Source organism: Polyergus mexicanus, unplaced genomic scaffold (assembly GCF_030449975.1).
Source record: "Polyergus mexicanus isolate NDT 795.1 unplaced genomic scaffold, iyPolMexi1.0 SCAF_5, whole genome shotgun sequence".
Classification (NCBI taxonomy): Eukaryota; Metazoa; Arthropoda; class Insecta; order Hymenoptera; family Formicidae; genus Polyergus; species Polyergus mexicanus.
This window is the reverse complement of record NW_027223325.1, coordinates 11,596,321-11,615,740: the sequence shown is the minus strand read 5'-3', so window position 1 is coordinate 11,615,740 and position 19,420 is coordinate 11,596,321. Positions and strand designations below refer to the sequence as shown.

General features: G+C 36.0%; 3 protein-coding genes and 1 long non-coding RNA gene across 8 annotated transcripts; 2 read left to right on the top strand and 2 right to left on the bottom strand.

Annotated features, from left to right (window-relative positions):
- Positions 1 to 640: 640 nt before the first annotated feature.
- LOC138932956 (BAG family molecular chaperone regulator 2) lies at positions 641 to 3,317 on the top strand. The gene is made up of 3 exons (XM_070295302.1): positions 641 to 1,367; positions 1,841 to 1,953; positions 2,035 to 3,317. Exons 1-3 carry the CDS (start codon positions 1,163 to 1,165, stop codon positions 2,269 to 2,271), a joined length of 555 nt encoding a protein of 184 aa, XP_070151403.1. The 5' UTR covers positions 641 to 1,162; the 3' UTR covers positions 2,272 to 3,317.
- Positions 3,318 to 3,801: 484 nt separating this feature from the next.
- Positions 3,802 to 9,104, bottom strand: Rab23 (RAS oncogene family member Rab23). Of its 2 annotated transcripts, none has more exons than XM_070296254.1 (6): positions 8,510 to 9,090; positions 6,120 to 6,241; positions 5,056 to 5,218; positions 4,796 to 4,875; positions 4,521 to 4,714; positions 3,802 to 4,437 (listed from the first exon to the last, which is right to left on the bottom strand). In XM_070296254.1, exons 1-6 carry the CDS (start codon positions 8,540 to 8,542, stop codon positions 4,307 to 4,309), a joined length of 723 nt encoding a protein of 240 aa, XP_070152355.1. In that variant the 5' UTR covers positions 8,543 to 9,090; the 3' UTR covers positions 3,802 to 4,306. The 2 variants fall into 2 exon arrangements, with proteins under 2 accessions (XP_070152355.1, XP_070152357.1); XM_070296256.1 differs by having other exon boundaries at positions 4,300 to 4,437; positions 4,492 to 4,714; positions 8,510 to 9,104.
- On the top strand, positions 4,534 to 9,369 carry LOC138933507 (uncharacterized). Of its 2 annotated transcripts, none has more exons than XR_011446973.1 (6): positions 4,534 to 4,716; positions 4,999 to 5,139; positions 5,548 to 5,753; positions 6,524 to 6,746; positions 7,981 to 8,220; positions 8,327 to 9,369. It is a non-coding gene; the product is annotated as an uncharacterized lncRNA (long non-coding RNA). The 2 variants fall into 2 exon arrangements; XR_011446972.1 differs by having other exon boundaries at positions 4,534 to 4,730.
- A 366-nt stretch (positions 9,370 to 9,735) lies between these two features.
- Positions 9,736 to 18,925, bottom strand: Src42a (Tyrosine-protein kinase Src42A). 3 transcript variants are annotated; one of them, XM_070295544.1, is made up of 6 exons: positions 17,339 to 18,925; positions 16,920 to 17,041; positions 16,560 to 16,723; positions 13,816 to 14,152; positions 13,056 to 13,391; positions 9,736 to 12,761 (listed from the first exon to the last, which is right to left on the bottom strand). In XM_070295544.1, exons 1-6 carry the CDS (start codon positions 17,695 to 17,697, stop codon positions 12,553 to 12,555), a joined length of 1,527 nt encoding a protein of 508 aa, XP_070151645.1. In that variant the 5' UTR covers positions 17,698 to 18,925; the 3' UTR covers positions 9,736 to 12,552. The 3 variants fall into 3 exon arrangements, with proteins under 3 accessions (XP_070151645.1, XP_070151644.1, XP_070151646.1); XM_070295543.1 differs by having other exon boundaries at positions 13,816 to 14,158; positions 17,339 to 18,924; XM_070295545.1 differs by having other exon boundaries at positions 13,831 to 14,158; positions 17,339 to 18,923.
- Positions 18,926 to 19,420: the final 495 nt, after the last annotated feature.

The window sequence follows — 19,420 nt, the reverse complement described above, 5'->3', positions numbered from 1 at the left end:
TTGATAATAATTATGAGTAGAAATATTAAAACAGTTTGAAATTTTTTTGAAATTGAAATTATATAATTTTGACAGCAGCTGTCCAATCGGCAAGATAGAGGATTCACGCTGGCGACGTGAATACAGATAAAAATAATATATTTCAACTTATAGATTCCTTATCGCAAATTCTTCCATTGTTGCTATATATTTTATAAAATTATTTTGTCTAATCCTGACAAGAGAGAGAGAGAGAGAGAGAGAGAGAGAGAGAGAGAGAGAGAGAGAGAGAGAGAGAGAGAGAGAGAGAGAGTTTATATTTATATTCAATTATTTAATTCAAAACTATGTGCGATCGTGGACATATTTTGTACACACATACATACACAATCATTTTTATTATTTTACAATATACACACAGGCATTTTATTTCGTATATATATATATATAGAATATCAGACGCAATCAGATGCAATTGTGATTTTTCCAAATTAAAACAGCTGTTTTGTGGCGTTGCCAATTCCTGCATCATCAAAATATAATTTCTCTGCCGCAATAATCACGCTGTGACAATATAGTATAAATATATTTCATTAAATAATTCTATCATTAAAAGAATATATGTAAACATTCTAGGTTGGGAGGGAAGATATAAAGAAATGTCAAACGGACATAAAAATACGTCACGTCGAGAAGCGTCGGAATCGAATCACACTTCCCGGATGTGAATCAATTCGATTATTATTCGATTGTATACGCGTGTGACATCTATAGCTATCTTAATCGCGTGTACGAGGAAAAGATTGCCGGTTCCAATATCTGATATATATTATACTATTGACATATCGCATATAATCAGTCGTTCGTGGTTTTCTTGCGCTATTACTCACGCCTATCAACTTTAATTAAACGCCGTTAGGAAGTAAGAGTCAATGTGAGGTCGCGGATATTTCCTTTATCCTATACAAGTTTCGCGTCGGATGCGATATATCAGGAGAGGCGTGCATGTAACGCGACATATAAACCAGCTCGACGTAGCGGGTAGCGGATCTTGACGCAGATCGCGTGAGCGATTTTGGATGAGAGAGGCGTGCGCGCGCGCGTTCGCATCGACGTTGTCAAGCAAAATCCGATTAGAGATCGCTGTTCGTTTGAGACGGTAATAAACGGTAAAACGTACAGTATGGAGAGTGAACAGCAACAACAACAACAGCAACACGGTAAAGTGCCGAAGCCGAAAGACAGGTTAGTCGGTCTGTTGGATCAGATCGAGCTGCACGTAGAACAATTGCGGAAGGATGCCGCGAGACTCGAGGAGGAAAAGGATACTTTATTGACGACCTTGGACACGCTTAGGAACAATGATATATTAATCAGTCTCGAGGAGCGTAAGTGTTCGCTATAATTTATGTCAACTATATGTCAATTATATTCTCGATGGAAGACGATATTCTAGAAATGTGATAAAAAAACGGAGATATATATTTTTATCTACGTATCAGTATGATTGAGACATTTTTTTGTTTCTGTGTATAAAATGTGTCGATTAATTTCTATATAAAAATATGTCACGTTGTCAAAACTCGTTGGAATCAAATCGTTTTTTGAATTCAAATAAATTAGAATTCTATTTCTATACAAATATAATTTAAATACAATGGTAACAATATAATAATAATAATATTGTATTAAAATGTTAATATAATAATTTTATTTTATAAAGACATTTTAATACATGTATGTTTAATAATTCTAATATTCCAATATTGATTGTAAACTTATTATATATGATATTATTTTTTATTTTGAAAAGAATACATTCGAAGAAATATTAAAGTAACGATATTTCTTTTTCGTATAGCTGATAAGGATGATGTTTTGAGGTATGCAGAAAGATTGTCTATGCGCTGTTCGACTGTAGATGTATTAGTTACGGTTCAGCGCGATCATGTACAGCAGGAAGCATTACATCAGGTATGTGAGGTATTCGGCGATCATATTGTATGAAAATACAAATTTTCAATGAGTGATCAATCGTCGTTTTATTTGCTTCAGGTTAACGGCTTAATCGATGGCTTGATTATAAACTTGCGCCACGATCCAAGTAGCACTCGACAAAGATGCGCAGAATTTATGAATGCGTGTTCTTCCCATGGTATGGGTCATTCGGATAAAATCTTTGAGACTGCCATTCTCGGATGCACCTTGGATGATCAGAAACGAATCAAGAAGAGGTTGCAGGGATTACTCGATTATATTGATAAGATGCATATCTTGGAAATGACACAGTGAAAACAACAAGGGATTATTTGGCAGATAAGTCTGCCTCATTTTTCATACAGATTCGGAATATCGAAGTTTTCCAAAGTTTTGGCGTTATCGCGATCGTAGCGATTTTAGGGAACACTCGGGACAAATTGCGTGTTATTTTTTGCACTAAATTTTCCATTTTCTTTCGCGGGTAAGTCAGACCGCGTACACCATTTGGACATGTAGAATACATAGCAATCAATTGGATTTAACATTAGAGTGATATGATATTGATTTCTGATAATTTCTTACACAATTTCCGAACTTACCCTTTAAGATGTAGCATTTTAACATTCTTTAGAAAAAAAAGAATATCTTTGCTCGCGAAAGAAAACTTGATCAATAGTTTTCAGACCTAATATATGTACGTTTTGAAATAAAGAGAAGTTTCTTAAAAAAAATGTGTATACAAATGCAGAATCTTAAATCTTATATGAATGTTGAAAGTTAAATAAGTGGATCTTTATATTCTTATTTGATATAATTGTACATTTGCTATGTAAAACATCAGTTATTATCAGTAAGAAATATCAGTTTCTAGGATCATGAGGACAATTAATCCATTTCATTGTAATTTTTTTTTTTCAATTCAGATATTCAATAATTAATATTTATTTGAAAATTTTTAAGTATCTTATTCGTTTTTTCTTATCCTATGGATATTTAGAGATGAGACTTTCAGATTTCACGCGCGCGATTATCAAAGACTTTGATGTGTCATGTTTTATTTTTAGCAAAATGTACAAAGATTTCATTTTGTATAATAATATAAACATAAGAGTATATAACATATACAATAGATATATTAAGTAACTTACTATAATAGTTGTCTTAAGAGATTGTGGTTTATATTAACTTATTATTTAAACCGTAGTACGTTTCGGAAATGTTTTTTCGTATTTCATTCAATTTTAATTTCAAATTTTTATAGAGCTTATTATTATTGATTATTATTGACGATAATAAAATACTTTTCACTAAATTTAGACACATTGAATGATAAATTTTTCAAATATATGTATCTGATCAGCTTTTAAAACAATGCAAAATGATGTCGATAGTAAATTAAAGTAAAATATTTTTTTATTTTTCACTTCATTTACACTCCAAATGATAAATTTTTCAAATATTAATGGCATTTGTAAAGCGATAAAAAAACGAAAAACTATAAAGATAATAAAATATTTTTTATTAAATTAAGACAATGAATGATTAATTTTTCAGATATTTTATTATTGTTAGACTTAGATAATCAATATCGTCGCGCTAATCTGTATAAAAAAAATCTCACTATTATTATATTATATTATTATATAATAATTATTATATATATTTATTATATATATTATAATTATTTATTTATAATATATATAATATTTATTTATAACATATATAATAAAGAAATGTATAATAATTTATATATATTTATAAAATATATATATATATAATTATTATATAATAAAATAATTATTATAATATTATTATCATTAATATTCTATTAATATTGGCATTATAACCCTGACTTCACAGTTAGAACTTTGAATGCAGTATAATTTAAAAAAATATAATGATAATTTTTATTCAATATGATAATATATGGCGAGAGAAATTTACAAAATTACGTATTCCCATTCGCAGTGGCGAATGCACATAGAGTTGTACTTAATGTCTGCGATTAGTTCTTTTTTTTCTGTATCTTGTAATCTACACTATTTGGTTAACTTTTGAATATAATTATTTCTATTGCATATAAATTAAGAAGTTCCCATTAAATGTGATATGCATATTATGTATTCTTTACAGTTGTAACTTTTACCATAGGCCATTAGTTAAAAATTTGACGAGCTTTTGCACTGTTGGACACTGTAAAATCACTCATCCATGTTTCGCTTACCAGAATAAACTATATATATTTACAAGGCACACATACCATGTATACACTTCCGTGCGATATTTTGTGAGCGCAATGTAATATTATATTATATATACGTACGTGCGTATACTATAGAGAAAATAGCTACAAGAGTCTACAAGCATTCTTCACGAAATTTCGTTTCTTATGACTCTTCGTTTTACCGCCCGGTCGGAGGATTATCGTTCCATTACCGGCATTACGGCCACACATTGATCCGTCCGGATTGAACGCACCTGTAAGTAAGAAAAGATGCAACGTCATCCACTTTACAAGTGAATATTACGGACTTTTACAAGCGCGATTAAACTACTCGTACTAATGACGGAAGGCGATCTCGGTTCCGCGGAGTACAATCTTAGGTCGTCCTGATAGTCGTCGTCGGAGCGACGCATCTCGTGCAGACACCGCGATGCCAAGTGCCGGAAGACGCTCATCACACCGATATCCTCCTTCACGGACGTCCGTAGGAGTTTGCAGCCTAAGGCGCGGCCGAGCCTGTCAGCTTCGTCCCTGTAATATATACCAAGTAGTTTTCGTTTTATAGATACAAATTTTTTTTTTTTTCCAAGAAATTTGATTGAAATTACTCACGGATCAATCACGCATTGTTCCACGAGATCGATCTTATTTTGCACCAGGACCGTGGGAATTTCTCCACATTCATTTTCTACCTTTAAAAAAAATTTTTAGAAAGATTACATGAAGTGCCTCAAAATTCGATTGTGTGTATTAAGTAATTCTTCTAGTTTTTTATGAATTTCCATTTATTAATTTTCTCGTGAATTAAATTTCAGGGAGAACTAAAGATGAAGAATTAGAATCGAATGAAGCTTATTCTTATAGACTCGTACTTTGAGTTTCCACGACGGAATAGCATCGAAGGAATCTCTGTCGGTGGCCGAATAAGCGAGGACACAAGCATGAGCGCCGCGATAGTAAGCCGCTGTGATAGCATCAAATTCCTCCTGTCCTGCGGTATCCCACAGCATTAATCTTACATCCTCGCTGTCGACCCTGTATATGTCAGCACAAAACATATTTATTTACATACTTATTATCCATATGTTATTAAAGCAATCGATATTCGTGAGAAATCGTTTAATCGACGACTTTAAAAATCTTTTTAAAGTCGTCAATTAAAAGATGCCATTATAATGCAAAGTTTATAAAATGTTAATTTTAATCTTAATTAATCTTAATTTATATTTCTAATTTAATTCATCTCAATTTTAATTAATCTTGATTTATATATTTTCTAATTTTAATCCTATATATATATATAATTTTTTTGTGAATTTATGAATTATTTTTCAAACCGTTACTGCGAATTATTTCATTCCTAGGAATGCAAAAAGTGATTGATATGATGGATATTAAAAGATGGGTCGCACACACATATGCAACGAAACAAAAATTTCCTTCTACATTGACCGACATTACATCGTTGAATATTCGAAGGGGGATGCAAGAAGTATCCCACGGTAGCTCGCGCTGGCATGATTAAAATCGGGTTTTTCTTAGACACGTCGCGTCTCGAAACCGTATACATGTAAGTAGCAGTATGATGATCGACAATTAATAATCAAATTGGTATAATATTCGAATCGATTTAATTTGTACTATAGCACATCCACGATTGTGTTTAAAAATATTTTTGAAAGTATTCGAGAAATGTCTGCTTTTAGATTTTTTTTTGCGCTCTAAATGTCACAAATATTCTTTCGTTATTTTCTTTTTTCTCGAAATTTTCTCAATAATCCCCGTTGCGTCTCGAAAATTCATAATTAATAATAAGTTAATATAACATTGTAGACTAAAATTTTAATCTATTTTTTGTTCCGAATGTCAAGTCTTGTTAAGTCAAGTAATTTTCAATTAAAATGATTCGACACGCAACGCACGAGCGATTACTTACTCGATCTCACGCTCCAGGAAGTCTACGCCGATCGTCTTCTTATAGTCCCTCGTATATGTACCTTTGCAAAATCTTTGAATCATCGACGACTTCCCCACGGCGCCGTTGCCCACTATCACCACCTAAATAAGAAAAATATTAAATATTATTTTTTATTCGCGGAGAATATATACCTCGAGAGAAGAATATCAATAATCATGGCAAAAGGATTATTTTAAATTTAAGTAAAACTCTTAATGCAATTTTAATTTGTCTTTAAATAGATTTTATCTGTCCTCAAAGTAAATGGATTAATAGGCATTGAATAATAGAAATGATCATTCAATTAATATTCGAAAGATTGAAAATTTAATTTGGCAAAAAAATTAATGCTGAGTTATTCTCAATAAATTCGCTTCTTGCAGATTGACGATCGACGAGGAATGTGTTCCAAATAATTTCGCCAAATACCATCTATACGGTATGTCGCGTAAGAGAAGTGGGTTACATGGATAAAGATGTAAAGGCCATAAAAAAAACCGGTCGCCGAAAACGATCTCCTGGCTTCTGCGAGCATCTAATTTAGGACTTAAAATTCAAAATGACATATATGGCCCGCATCACAGAGAGTATCTCAGGAATGCTCGTGTATGTACGAGAGTATATATTGAAGTCGAACGTCGATGCACTGCAATTAATGACTATATAAGGCACACCAGAATATTTTGCATCAATATCATCCTCATCCTGATTTAATCGTTCCGATATAGCCATAAACCACGGACCATCATACCGCGCTCCTCGTTCGATTGGAATCCGGTAATATACCGCAGAAATGATATGAAGAAAGTACGGGGTGTCCCGGAACAATAGTGTACAATTCGAAATACCATGCGAGTAACTTGATCAGAAATGAACCCCAAAAATAAAGAAACGTAATATAAATAACGATTGAATGACATCTTAATTTGACACTGAATTGCAAAAATATATATAATGTTAAAAATTGAAAAATTGTGAAAGATGATGACATCATCCTCGATATTTTTACGGAAAAAGATTGAAGGAACGGTATTTCGATAATTCCGGAACACCGTATATAAATAATATTAATAAAAAAAGGCGTATATAAGCATGTAGTCTCTCCGGTGACCGGCGCGATGAAAACACGAGCAGGTACCGTTACCGGCAATCGAAAGATAAGCAGAGATCACTGGAGCAGCACCAAGCTCGTATGCGTGAGAGATTCTATATGCGCGCGCTTCCCTATTTCTCTTCTCTCTTTTTTTATTTATACTACTTTAGCACATCTGTGCGATTGAATAGTTAGATGCAAGATCGTACGTGAATGTCACGCAAATGCCTGCAAATAGAAAATTGATTCTGTTTTTTTTTTTTTTTTTTTTATTAAATTTTATATTCATGCTTTAAACTGGAAGCTCATTCTCAAAATTACATCGAGTTTTATACTGTTGTATCCCATCTCTCAATCATATATACATATATATAATTCTCGAATCTCTGCAATCGATCAGTCACGGCACCCGATTGTAACTCGCGTGTTAATCGCGTGCGAGACTTATCGAGTCGATTTCCGGTGGGGTTGCGAGCGTTTTACATTCTTTGCTCATGTCGGCAAATTTTGTATAGCAAAGAGAAGATTAAATAAAGAGATTTTGTGAGAAATTTTGTGATAAATTTGCGTATAAATATTATTAATAATTCGCACGTGATCATATACAATACATATGTCATGGATAAAATAATCTAGGAAATTGAATTAATTTTCTCTTCTTATAAATTAAAAATAATAAGATAATTATACAATGACGTTTATACAGATATATTTCAATAGATATCATTCTCTCTCTTTTTGTTCTAGATTTTCAAAATTCCATTCCAGTCTTTTCTTGCGAAATCATCTTTAAATCGTTCGAGGGATTCGTACATCGAAGGTCATCTCGTCGAAAGTCTACAACACCTATTTGCCGAAAGTTATTCGAGTGAAACGAATTACTCATCGTTAGACGAGGACCGGACGTTTTAAGAGAAGGTGAAGTAAAAAATGCGGCGCGGCCGATCCGGCGCGATCGGCGAACTTGTGGCCTCGCCGTGGAATCAAGTAATAACTCTTCGTAACGCAACGACACGCTATAACGAAGAGCCGCTTTTCTCGTCGATGGAAAATCACGATGAATTATATAAAAATGCGTCCGTTCCTTTTTTAGGAATACGCGCCGGCCTCTTCTCGTTATATACTTTCTACACATGGAATAAAATAGAAATACATAGGCTGGTGGATTCAAAAATGGAAAAGAACGAAGAGTAGAATGAAGAAATGCAACGAAGAGAGCGATATGGCCGAAAACTGAAAGGAAATAGAACAGACCACGGTTGAGTCCCGCGATTACCTTGAGTGATATCTCGAGCTCTTCCTCCCGCATTCTGTGACCGTAAAGATGATTAACATAATATCCCACCGCAACACGGATCCATGATCCTCTCCGATCGATTGGGCGTGTGCGTATAAAAATTCTAGTTTTTATCCGAAAACGACGTGATATTATAAAGAAAACGAGGGAGAAAAAGAATGAGAAAGAGAGAGACGAGTCTCACTCACTTCTCTTCAGCACTTCGGTATTCAGTAAGTCGATGACTTTGCGCCTCGGTCGAGTCATTATTCACACACAGCTCCGACACATACGCGGCGTCAGGCCGCGTTTTTCTTTTCCCGTAACTTTCTCGCGGGGAAAAATCTCACCTCGCCCGCGAAAGAAACGGAACGGAACCCGCGTCTCGTGAAAGACAGGAGGAGGTGAGTTTTCTCGCGGCACGAATAGCACGGCACGGAACGGAACGGAACGGAGCACGCACGCATGCACGCAAGCATGCACGCACGCCAAGCATGCACGCACGCACGCACGCACGAATGCGCGCCGCTGACCACCACTGGCCGACTGAACAGCACACCTGTGTACAACAGGAGACACCTGTCGCCGACGCGCGCCTGTAGGTCTGGTGATTTTACATGTACTATGTCTAGTGAATGTCCTCGTGTGTCAGACATGATAGAGCAACCATGTCCAGACTTCTACAAGAATTCCGCTCTCTTCGTTCATGTTGCTACAAGAGAAATCTTTTTCATATTTTATTCTCCTGTAAAAAAAAAAAAAAAAAAAAAAAAAATTAATTAATTATTATTGTAGACGATTAAACGCGTTCCAAATTTTGCTGGAATCAAAAATTGAGAATAGTCTTCTATGCCAAAAAGTTCTTTATATATAGTATGTCTCATTTTAATAAAAACATAAATTAATATCCTACAAAAAATGTTTCCTTAATTGAAATTTTTAGCATAAAAGATGTTTGTACAAGATATTTTTAAATTGAAATGTAAAAGCTCTATTCAGGTTGTCTACAAATAACTTTGATGTTGATGAATTTTTATAAAATTTTTCTCTCATCCAGTTTTTGTGTAGAATATCAAATTTATATACGAAAAATTTTCAGCTGTTTCCGTTAAAATGGGACATCTGATATATAAACTATCTGGAATAATTCTTATCTTATACAAGTTTCGCCGATATCTGACAGTTGGTTTTCGAATGATTTCATTTTCGTAAACAAAACTGTTCTGTTTATTTTGTCGATTATTTTTCTTATACATCTAATGTAATTTTATCTTCACTCGTCACAGGTTTTTATTATACATAATTATTTGAAAGGAAATCGCTTCTCTCTATCCTTCCAATATTATAGAAAAAAAACTTTGCCCGGATAAAGATTAACAAATAGCTCCAGTAAACTTTCATCCGTTTTGTGCTTGTAATCGTTGCATTACATTTCTTAATTATATATAGTCTCTTTATCTTAATTAGTTCTTACTATAGCTATCATAAATGATAATTCTTGATAATTTTCTGCATACAGTTTGGCGATATTTGAAAATTTCTCAAAATGAACAATAACTTGCTTGAATCTGTTTTCTTACAAATAACTTTTTTTTTTTTTTTTTATACTAATTTTAAGTGGTTTTTCTCTACAACTGAGGATAGTACTTACTGAAGGAAATCGTATTTTCTACAAGAAAATTGATCATTACAAAAAGTGATAACAATATTATAAAAATTTATCGTATGATTAATGATATCGCCTGTGAGCACACCTCTTTGAAATTCACGATCAATTTGGTACTATTAACACAGCTCTGACTTCTTCAGAACAGAAGATGCATGTGTATAGTGTTTAGTAAGAGATCTGTGCATCAAATCTCCGAGGCATATTCTCTGACGAAATTAGAGTTGACTTTTCTAGAGTAGTTCTAAAATTTTTTCTTATCAGCGTAATATTATTTTGACACTTTATTTCTTAAAACGAAGTTAATGGAACAAATTTTTAAATCGTAAAGAAAAGTCTTTACAGTAAAATTTTTATTGCAATAAAAGTCGACTCGAAATTCGTCGTAGAATCGATAGGCAAAAGGAATGGCGATGGTTTTTTGGCACATTCCATACATATTTTTGCATGTGTGTGTATGTGTATGTGTGTGGAGCGCGCACGTGCGCGCATATGTATTAAAAGAGAGTAACATATTGCTAAAATATCTATATATAATTTTACATCATTTACCGTTATGGATGCATACATTTATGAAGTATATTCAATTTTATCCACTTACTTTTATCCGCATAATAACTATTTTCAACTATTCGAATCACGTACTCGCTAACGTGAAAAATCACGCGACAAATGAGTATAATAAAACGCTCTTAAACACGATTTATAAAAATATATAAAAATGATAAATTCGAGATAATATACGTGAATGTATAACCAAATAATGATTAACTCTTTGCGATCTCAAGCCGATTGATATGGCGATCTTCCATTGGTCTGATTATACTTATGTGATGTGCGGCTAGCTAATTTTTAATGTACAAAAATTAATGAATAAATAATAAATATATATTTAATTATAATCTTATATAATATTTAATAAATAAATGTGTGAAATATCTAATATATTTTTTGATATTGAAAAAGCAAATGTGAATGATACATGTAAATCCGAAAAAATGTCACCTTTTTGTGTAAACTATCTGTGATAAACTATGTTTATTTTTTGTATGAAGACAATTGTCATTCAAGAATTTAATGTGATTCTGGTCAATCTGATAGATGGGATTGCATTACATTTTCAAACGAGTGACTCGCGCGTGTGCTGAGAATATCTCGGCTTGAGACTCCGCAAAAGATTAACAATGTGATGTAAATACATTCTTTTTTGGAATACTTAAAAAATATTTGACGATATACTGATTCTCCACGTTTTCATAGCAGATGCAAACATTTCCGATACACAGATATTTCATGTGCACTCGTAGATGCGTACACTCTTGTGTATACTTGCGAAAGGTGATCTTATATGTTACAAGTAACAAGTGTACCTTAGAAAACGTTAGCTGGCAGTTAGCTGAGTCAGTACTAATGGTTTCACGACAAATAGACGAAAGGGTATAACGTCGTTCAATGCAGTCGCCGCAAGGACACAACAGTCTTCCGCATTCTCTTGGACGGACCGGTTAATAAATCCTCAATCTTCGCGTACACATGCAAACTGTATGCACAAGATCGTTCGTCGGCGAAACTTTCGTATATCTATCTCCCGAAAGTTCGTCGTAAGGAATTCCGAGTCGTTACGCTCGAACGAGAAGGAATGATAAAGTTGTGCATCCGTGGTCCGTCGTTTTGTCCTTTTAACATTGTCGGTAGTACAGTTTTATCGAAAGATTGATTCTCTTGATCGTCCTTTACGTAATGCGTACGGGAATTGTAATAAGGGAAATACAATATTAATATCGTACACACGAATATATTACATCGCTATTATTGCCGATCGCGCGGCATCATCATTCGGAATTGTCATTCCTACGAATGATCGAGGTCACTATCTCACATTAACTGACACTTATAAACGGTTTTACAAAGGCCATTTAACGTCTATGTGTGTATAACATTCTTACTGCGGTCTAAAACGATATCTAAAACCTCGTCGCCGCGCGACGATAGAGCATATCAAAATGCCAATATATATGTTTGTCAAGTCATATAAGTAAAAATATACAAATATCAATCTTCGAGCTTTATGGCAGATACAATATGCGAAGACAAGAATGTAAAAAAAGGAGAAAAAGAAAGAAAATCGTGGAAGATGGAGGAAAAAAGAGAAAAAAACTATCATTAAATAAAATTATTCTATCACCATCGTCCGCAAAATGATCATGATCGTTCGAGTATAAAGGTCGCGGTACTTTTCCAGAAGTACCGTGAAAATTTGCATATAGATCAATGAAAAAGATTGTAATGATCGTCATCGATATAACAACATCGACTGCATCTTTCAATAGAGTAATGTGAAGGAAGAATCGTTTTTACGAAGAGAAATATCCATTACTTAATACGCAGATGCTTCCTTGTATTCGGAACCCTCCATAGTGAAGAAGTCTTCGAGTTTCCACTGAAGTGTCTCAAACGTCGGTCTTTTCATAGGATCTTTGTTCCAACATTCCAACATGATATTGTAAAGCGTCTCGGGGCAATTGGGTGGATTCGGCATTCTATAGCCATGCTCCACCTGGTGAAGAACTTCAGCATTTGTCATACCTGAAGAAAAAAACGCGTTTACATTTTATTATGATGCCAAATTACTTTAATCGAAAATTGAGGAATGAATTGCAATAAGGACGTGAATCGATATTTTATTTTCGGAATCCTCGAGCATTCTCTTTATAGCAAAACCGAATATCACTAAGCCTAAGAAATAAGATTCACATTCTCCATTTATTTTTTGAAATTAATGAAACTTCAAGGTCAATTCTTTATATGAATTTATTTACGTTATGCAACTTTTTATTAAGAACATATAAAGAAAGAATAAGCTTAGAATACAGGACTTACCTGGATAAGGTATTCTACCATATGTGACCAATTCAGTAAGGAGAATACCAAACGACCATACATCGGATTTAATACTAAATTTGCTATAGTTGGCGGCCTCAGGCGCGGTCCACTTGATAGGGAAGCGTGCTCCTATTCTAGCCTCATATTCATCTTCTTTGATGAGTCTAGCCAAACCAAAGTCCGCGATTTTAACGACATTTCCATCTGCCACGAGAACGTTACGAGCAGCTAAGTCACGATGGATGTAATTCTGCGATTCCAAGTACGCCATACCAGCGGCTATTTGTGCGGCCATGTCGATCAGTTGTGGCAATTTTAGACCTCTGCCCTTCCCTAAAAAGAAAAAGGAAAGGGGAAAAAAAAGAAAGTACACAATTGCGCTATAACAATAATCCAACAGAAAGACATGATTATACAAATATTAACTTTATTGATTTTGCAGCAATATTTCGGGATGACACTTTGCAAAATTAATGAGAAAATAAAATATGCATTATATTAAACGATTAAAAAATATATTTGTTCTCTTTAAAAACAATACTTTTCAAAGCTTAAAACGCTTTCATTCGGACTTTTCTAATATTTTCAAAGAATAAGGTGCTGAAAATCATCGATAATTTTTGAATAACGTCATTTTATAGACTCCCTTAATTATAATTTAAGAGCTTGTATAGCTTGAGTTTTGTTGTTGTGTGTGTAGAACACAATTTAATTAGAATCAATAAAAAGGCCAATGAGGGAGCCAAACCATGCGTACCTTGTGCTTGCGTACCTTGTAAGTATTCCAATAAACTGCCATTCCTCATCAATTCCGTGATAATGTAGATCGGCTCTTCCATCGTGCACACAGCATACAATTGAATCAACTTGGCGTGTCGCAGCTTCTTCATGATCTGTGCCTCAGCGAGGAAGTCCTTCGGATCCATTGTGCCCGGCTTGAGCGTTTTTATCGCCACCGGTGTGGTGTTGTTCCACAAACCTTCCCAGACTTCGCCAAACTGTCCCTGGCCCAATTTTCTCAGGAATTTCAGCGACGAACGATCAATCTCCCATTGGTCCCGCGTACGGTGACTAAGACCCTCCGTTACGGGTTTCTCAACCTGTCGAACAAAGCCAAATCGGGAATCAGTCGTCGTCGAAACAAGGAACCTCGCGAGACTCGATTTTGTGCAAGTAGAAGAAATTTGTGTTTTATCGGCTGTTTTTTAATGTGGTGAGAGCTCTATCGATCTTTTCGTCTCCTTAGATAAAAGAATCTATGCTAAGCATAAAGGATAATTCTACGCACACTGTAAAAAGAAAAAAAGAGCACTAGCGCTTAACTCTTCTGTTTTCGCGGATACAAACCTATGTCTCTCCGTATCCTGCAATTGTGTTAAGTAACACCCACAATCCCGGATGAATTAATATGATCGCAAGATCGTTCCAACAATAAAGAGATATGCGTTTCAGAGAAATAAAGAGAAAGATGAAAACAGATGAAAATGAAATAATGAATAATATAATAATAATATTATGCAGAATGTCTCAAATATGTCATATAGCTAATTGTGAGAAAAGAAGCATGTTGTGATTACGCGAATCGCAGAAATACGCATATGTACAATATATATATATATATAGGGTATCTCGAAGCGAAATCGACATTCGGGAGATTAGAGGATTAGACTAAACAAAAAAGTTTGTCTGCACTATCGATTATTACAAAATTTAAGTATAAAAATATATAACTTTGACATATTAATATAAATTTTCCATTCTTGACAAAAGTCAAATCGATTCATGATGTATACGAACTTGTTTGCTTAAAATTATTTCTCGAACACGCTGACAAAGTTCCCGGTTTCGCTACAGAACATCCTGTATAATCTAAACGTGATAGCATGCTCGTTTGCCTCTCAATTAAGAGACACGTATACAGAAACGCCTTTGGGACATCCTGTATATAGATATAGATTTCGAGCACACACATAACGTTGGAGCCGACAAGCGCGAGTCTTGCTTTTACATCAGTATGGCGAGAGATTGATTATATACGTATTTATAATAGAAAATATCTCGCGTGTGTAAATTGTTATTCACAGGCGAAAGAGTGACGTTTCGCATTGGAAGGAAAGACCGTTGTTTCTTTCGTATGTGCTGCCAATCTTGATTCTGAATATTTACCTATTTTTACATTGCACCTCTCGCGAGGTGTCTCTAGGATGCTAAGTGAATTGATGGAATTGTGATAACTTGTAAATATATATGAAATTACATCAAATGTGTACAGAGAGCTTTTACACGATATCAGATATCTCAAAGTGAATGACAATCTACTGCTTCTGAAACATAATCCCATATAGAACGGGCTTGTGCTTGTGTGTACAGGCCAGACGCAATCAAATGGAGAAGCGTTTTAAAAGGTCGAGAAAAAGAACAGAATCAAAAAACGATGTATTATGGCATATATTAGGACATTCAATTTACCAAGAAAATCCACCGGGAGGAAGGGCAAGCAATAAACAGACAAACAAACACAATCTATTCAGACATCGAACTTTTGTAAGTAAGTTAGCTTATCAAGTGCTTTAAAAATTTCTGATATCTCTTTATTTTTTTCCAGCATATAAATTTAAAAATATATCTCATTTTTGCCGTGTTATTAAGTCTCATTTACTCGCGACTTTCCAAGAATAAGGAAATCATAGTAGATATAATCGATATGTTGTAAATATTTCTTTAGAATGTATTATATCTCTAAATTTGTAATTTCAAAGTATCGCGCAACAGTAATAATAACGCTAACAATAATGAAAGAGTGTAGAAAAATAATAATAAAAAGAATGACAAAAAAATATATCAATCTTAATATCACACACAATAATAAGAGTAATAATATACTTGATCGTGATTATCACAATCGTAAGGGGGGAGGAAGGGGGGCACGAGCAAGTATTGATCGTATCGTTGCTTTTGCAAAAGTGTTGGAGCTTAGACAGTTTATACAATGTTAGTAGGCAATAAATAAATAAAAAAAAATTATCGAGTTTTATACATAATAAAAAATTTCCATTAATTTCCGCTCCAATTTGGGTATGTGTATGTGCAATTGTTAAAAAGATTTCAGTCGCAATTTAAAGTCGCATCGCGTGCTCTTCTTTGTTGTACGTTTTAATCAAAGCTTATCTAAGATCGATTCGACGTCTCGTTCAATGTCAATGAAATTCAACGTCCAATCAAAGCCGGTTCTTTCGTGAAAACATACGTAATCAGGTTTAATATTACATCACATAAATTCGCTGAAAGCGATCATCGTTTCTTTATCAATAAAGATTTGCCTCACTCGGCGATAAATGAAACTTTCGATACGACAACCGAATGTACGATGTTTTTAAATGCAGGATCCTGTCTAAACTCCTCCTCTATTCTCGTCACGTCGATCATTATTTATCAATTAATTATCATCCATGTTGCATCGGGAGGCTCTCGATCGTGCGTCGGCTACTTGTTGAAACTTACTTGCACACATGGCTTGCACAGATTAACGCATAGACCGTCCGCATCCTTGCTGTAATGCTCCACGAGATCCTGTAGATTCCTGAAAGTGGTTCGTCTGGCGATAAAGAAGCCACCCTCGTCCAATTGACGGATACGATAATGCTTTACTGTGTCACCATCGCGCACTGGAATGCAAACAATCATCGATCATCGAACAATCATCCCACTCCGGCGCTTTAAATAACGACCTCGCAATTTTCTCGCAGAGATCGCGCGCTACATTTCGCGTTCCCGGCCCAATCATTATTCATTTATTCGATATCGCACTGGACGCGCGTTATGACACGACCGGTAGTTTCTATTACCGTCCTATGACGTTACCTGAAAGGGAGTAATCGTTGTGCCGGCTCTCGGAGTCTCTTATCAGAAACGCGCCGTGATCGTTTTCCGGTAGAAGCAATTTTTTCTCGGCCTCGATTCGCTTAATCTTCCTGAAATACCACCTGTAAATGCAAATTAGCATTATGACATTTATGAATCTGCCCGTCTCCTTCCTCTTAATCGCTAACAATTCTTTACCGCGTGCGCGAGTGAACAATTTCAAAGACATTAATTGCAAAATAAAAATCACATATGATCTGTACAATAAAACTACGGGGTTCCTGTTTATAATAAGATATTAAACGCGTTGCATGTATTATTATCACAAACATGCGTATTAGTTTCAATTATCTCCATGTTACAAGGAGATAAAAAATAATCGCCTCAAACGATTTAATTAAAGTCACAACGGGACTCACGGTTCTGCCTCGATTGACTTGAGTTTGGCGACGTAATTACTGGGAATATAGCCCTCCTGCCTGGTCCTTTTGCTTTTGGCGAGCCACCAGTCGCCCTGGGTGTCATTGATTATTTCCAGGTGCTCTCCTTTCCTGAAGCTGAGATCCTCGTCCGTACGAGCGTCATAATCGTAAAGAGCAACGAATATCTTTGCGGTCGCGATATCCGTATCCGGGATCTGCGGGATCGGCCTTATGGGATCAGGCGGTGGCGTAGGCACTGGATTAACCTGCGACGCGACCGCCTCGATGCTGGGATTACCGATCCTGTCCGGTTTCTCCTTCTCCACGTCGGTCGGGTTGCTGAAACAGTTTCCCATGCTTGATTCGTTCTTGTCTCTATCGTCGTCGTCGTCGTCGTCCTCCTCCTCCTCCTCCTCCTCCTCGTTGCATTTAACAACGCAACCGAAATCGCTGTACAAGGATTCGTATCCGCGAAGGAATACGTTACAGTTCGTACAGTTCTACGAAGCGATCCCTAAATATCTAGGCGTTGAACGATCGAGAGATGTCGAGAGGAATTGTCGCGCGCACTTTTCCAGTCACCGTCGTAGTGTCGTAGATGATTCCGCGTGTCATACATTACCCACGAGGGATTTACGAGACGCTGCAGCACATCCGTAACATCGAATCATAACTGCCAGATCTATGTCAGCTGTGTCGTCCCGACGACAACAGAGCGTAGAGGCGCGGAACAGGCCATGGAATCGTTGGCTGGATAACGCGAAAAGGGACGAGCCTTGAAGAAAGGATCACATCCGCGAGGAAATGCTCCGAGGCGGTGCCGCGCATTCTCCGGATATCCTGGACTCCTGGGACGTCCTGTCGCGAGGCTGATACATCGCCGCGAAGAACAGCATGCGCGCGCGATTATATATTCGTCGGGTGGAGAGAGAGAGAGAAAGAGAGAAACTCTACTCTAGAGACGTGGACTCTTCTGAATTCCAATTCTCCTAAACAGCGTTATCGACGATCACATATAGTCCGACAATCCGACTTGTGGAACGCGAGACTGATCGGTAGCCCCTCTCACCGCGGCGAGCTTAGAAAGTAGGCGAGTCGCCAGGCGCCATTGCAGGGCGAATAGTCACGGATCCGTCAAAAGCCCACCGTGCGTGTCCCCCCGTCGTATATGTGTTGCGCGCGCGCGCGCGCGCGCGTGCGCTCGCTCAAGCGATCGCCTTCTCATACGCGACACACGCCCAATTTCGGATCGGTGGCTGCTGTCGGCGTTCCCTGCATCCGATCGACGATGATTTATTATTGTATTATCGCGGCGAGCGCTTCGTAAATATGAGATCCGCCGTCGATATCCGCCTTATTATCATTCGCGTTTCGTACATTCCCGGAATGTGACAGACAAGCCGCGCTAGATCTCGGTATATAACGTGATATACGACGAGATCCTTTTCACATTCGAATCACCAGGTCGCACAAACACACGCGTACCAGCTCGTAACTATCGGAGAAAGCCTACGATTACAGGACTGGTCGGTCGGGACTGATCAGGATATCGTTGAGATTCAGAATTCAGATTCAGATACGTTTCTCGAATCTGGGATACATGTGGCGCGTCCGTGGCGAACTTTGGGACTAACTAACCGCGAACGCGCGCTTGGTAAAAGGATTCTTCCATGTATATAACTTCAAGAGGGTTTCGATATCGAAATGCAGTATCATACGTTTTTTTTTTAATTCCCACCGTGAGAATTTTATATTCCTCGATTTGTTTTATGAGACGAAAGAACATATTATTAATATAGTTATAATTATAATTATTAAAATATACCTCTCAACCTACTTTGTTCGTGTAAAATCTAAAGACTAAAGCTCGTATCAGATTACGCGCCAAAAAAATCAACCAATCCCGCGCCGACTATAAAAAACAGCAATATGGCATCAATCACATTGGATTTGTTGTTTCATTTCTCTATCATATGCATTCTGCGATTGTACAATTTTGTCTACATAGTTACTAGTGTCACTAGAAAAATATTTCTACAGAATACGCGTACGAAATAAGATATTTGAAATTTTCGAGTA

Bases quoted from the DNA above. Each gene is read 5' to 3' on its own strand.
- LOC138932956 (XM_070295302.1), top strand. From the start codon at position 1,163: ATGGAGAGTGAACAGCAACAACAACAACAGCAACACGGTAAAGTGCCG. The intron at 1,368-1,840 runs GTAAGTGTTCGC...TTTTTCGTATAG, and splicing joins ATTAATCAGTCTCGAGGAGC to CTGATAAGGATGATGTTTTG. The intron at 1,954-2,034 runs GTATGTGAGGTA...TATTTGCTTCAG, and splicing joins AGCAGGAAGCATTACATCAG to GTTAACGGCTTAATCGATGG.
- Src42a (XM_070295543.1), bottom strand. From the start codon at position 17,697: ATGGGAAACTGTTTCAGCAACCCGACCGACGTGGAGAAGGAGAAACCG. The intron at 17,042-17,338 runs GTGAGTCCCGTT...TTGCATTTACAG, and splicing joins AAGTCAATCGAGGCAGAACC to GTGGTATTTCAGGAAGATTA. The intron at 13,392-13,815 runs GTACGCATGGTT...TTTTCTTTTTAG, and splicing joins ACAAGGTACGCAAGCACAAG to GGAAGGGCAGAGGTCTAAAA.
- Rab23 (XM_070296254.1), bottom strand. From the start codon at position 8,542: ATGCGGGAGGAAGAGCTCGAGATATCACTCAAG. The intron at 4,876-5,055 runs GTACGAGTCTAT...TTTTTTTTAAAG, and splicing joins TTCCGTCGTGGAAACTCAAA to GTAGAAAATGAATGTGGAGA. The intron at 4,715-4,795 runs GTGAGTAATTTC...TATATATTACAG, and splicing joins GAACAATGCGTGATTGATCC to GGACGAAGCTGACAGGCTCG.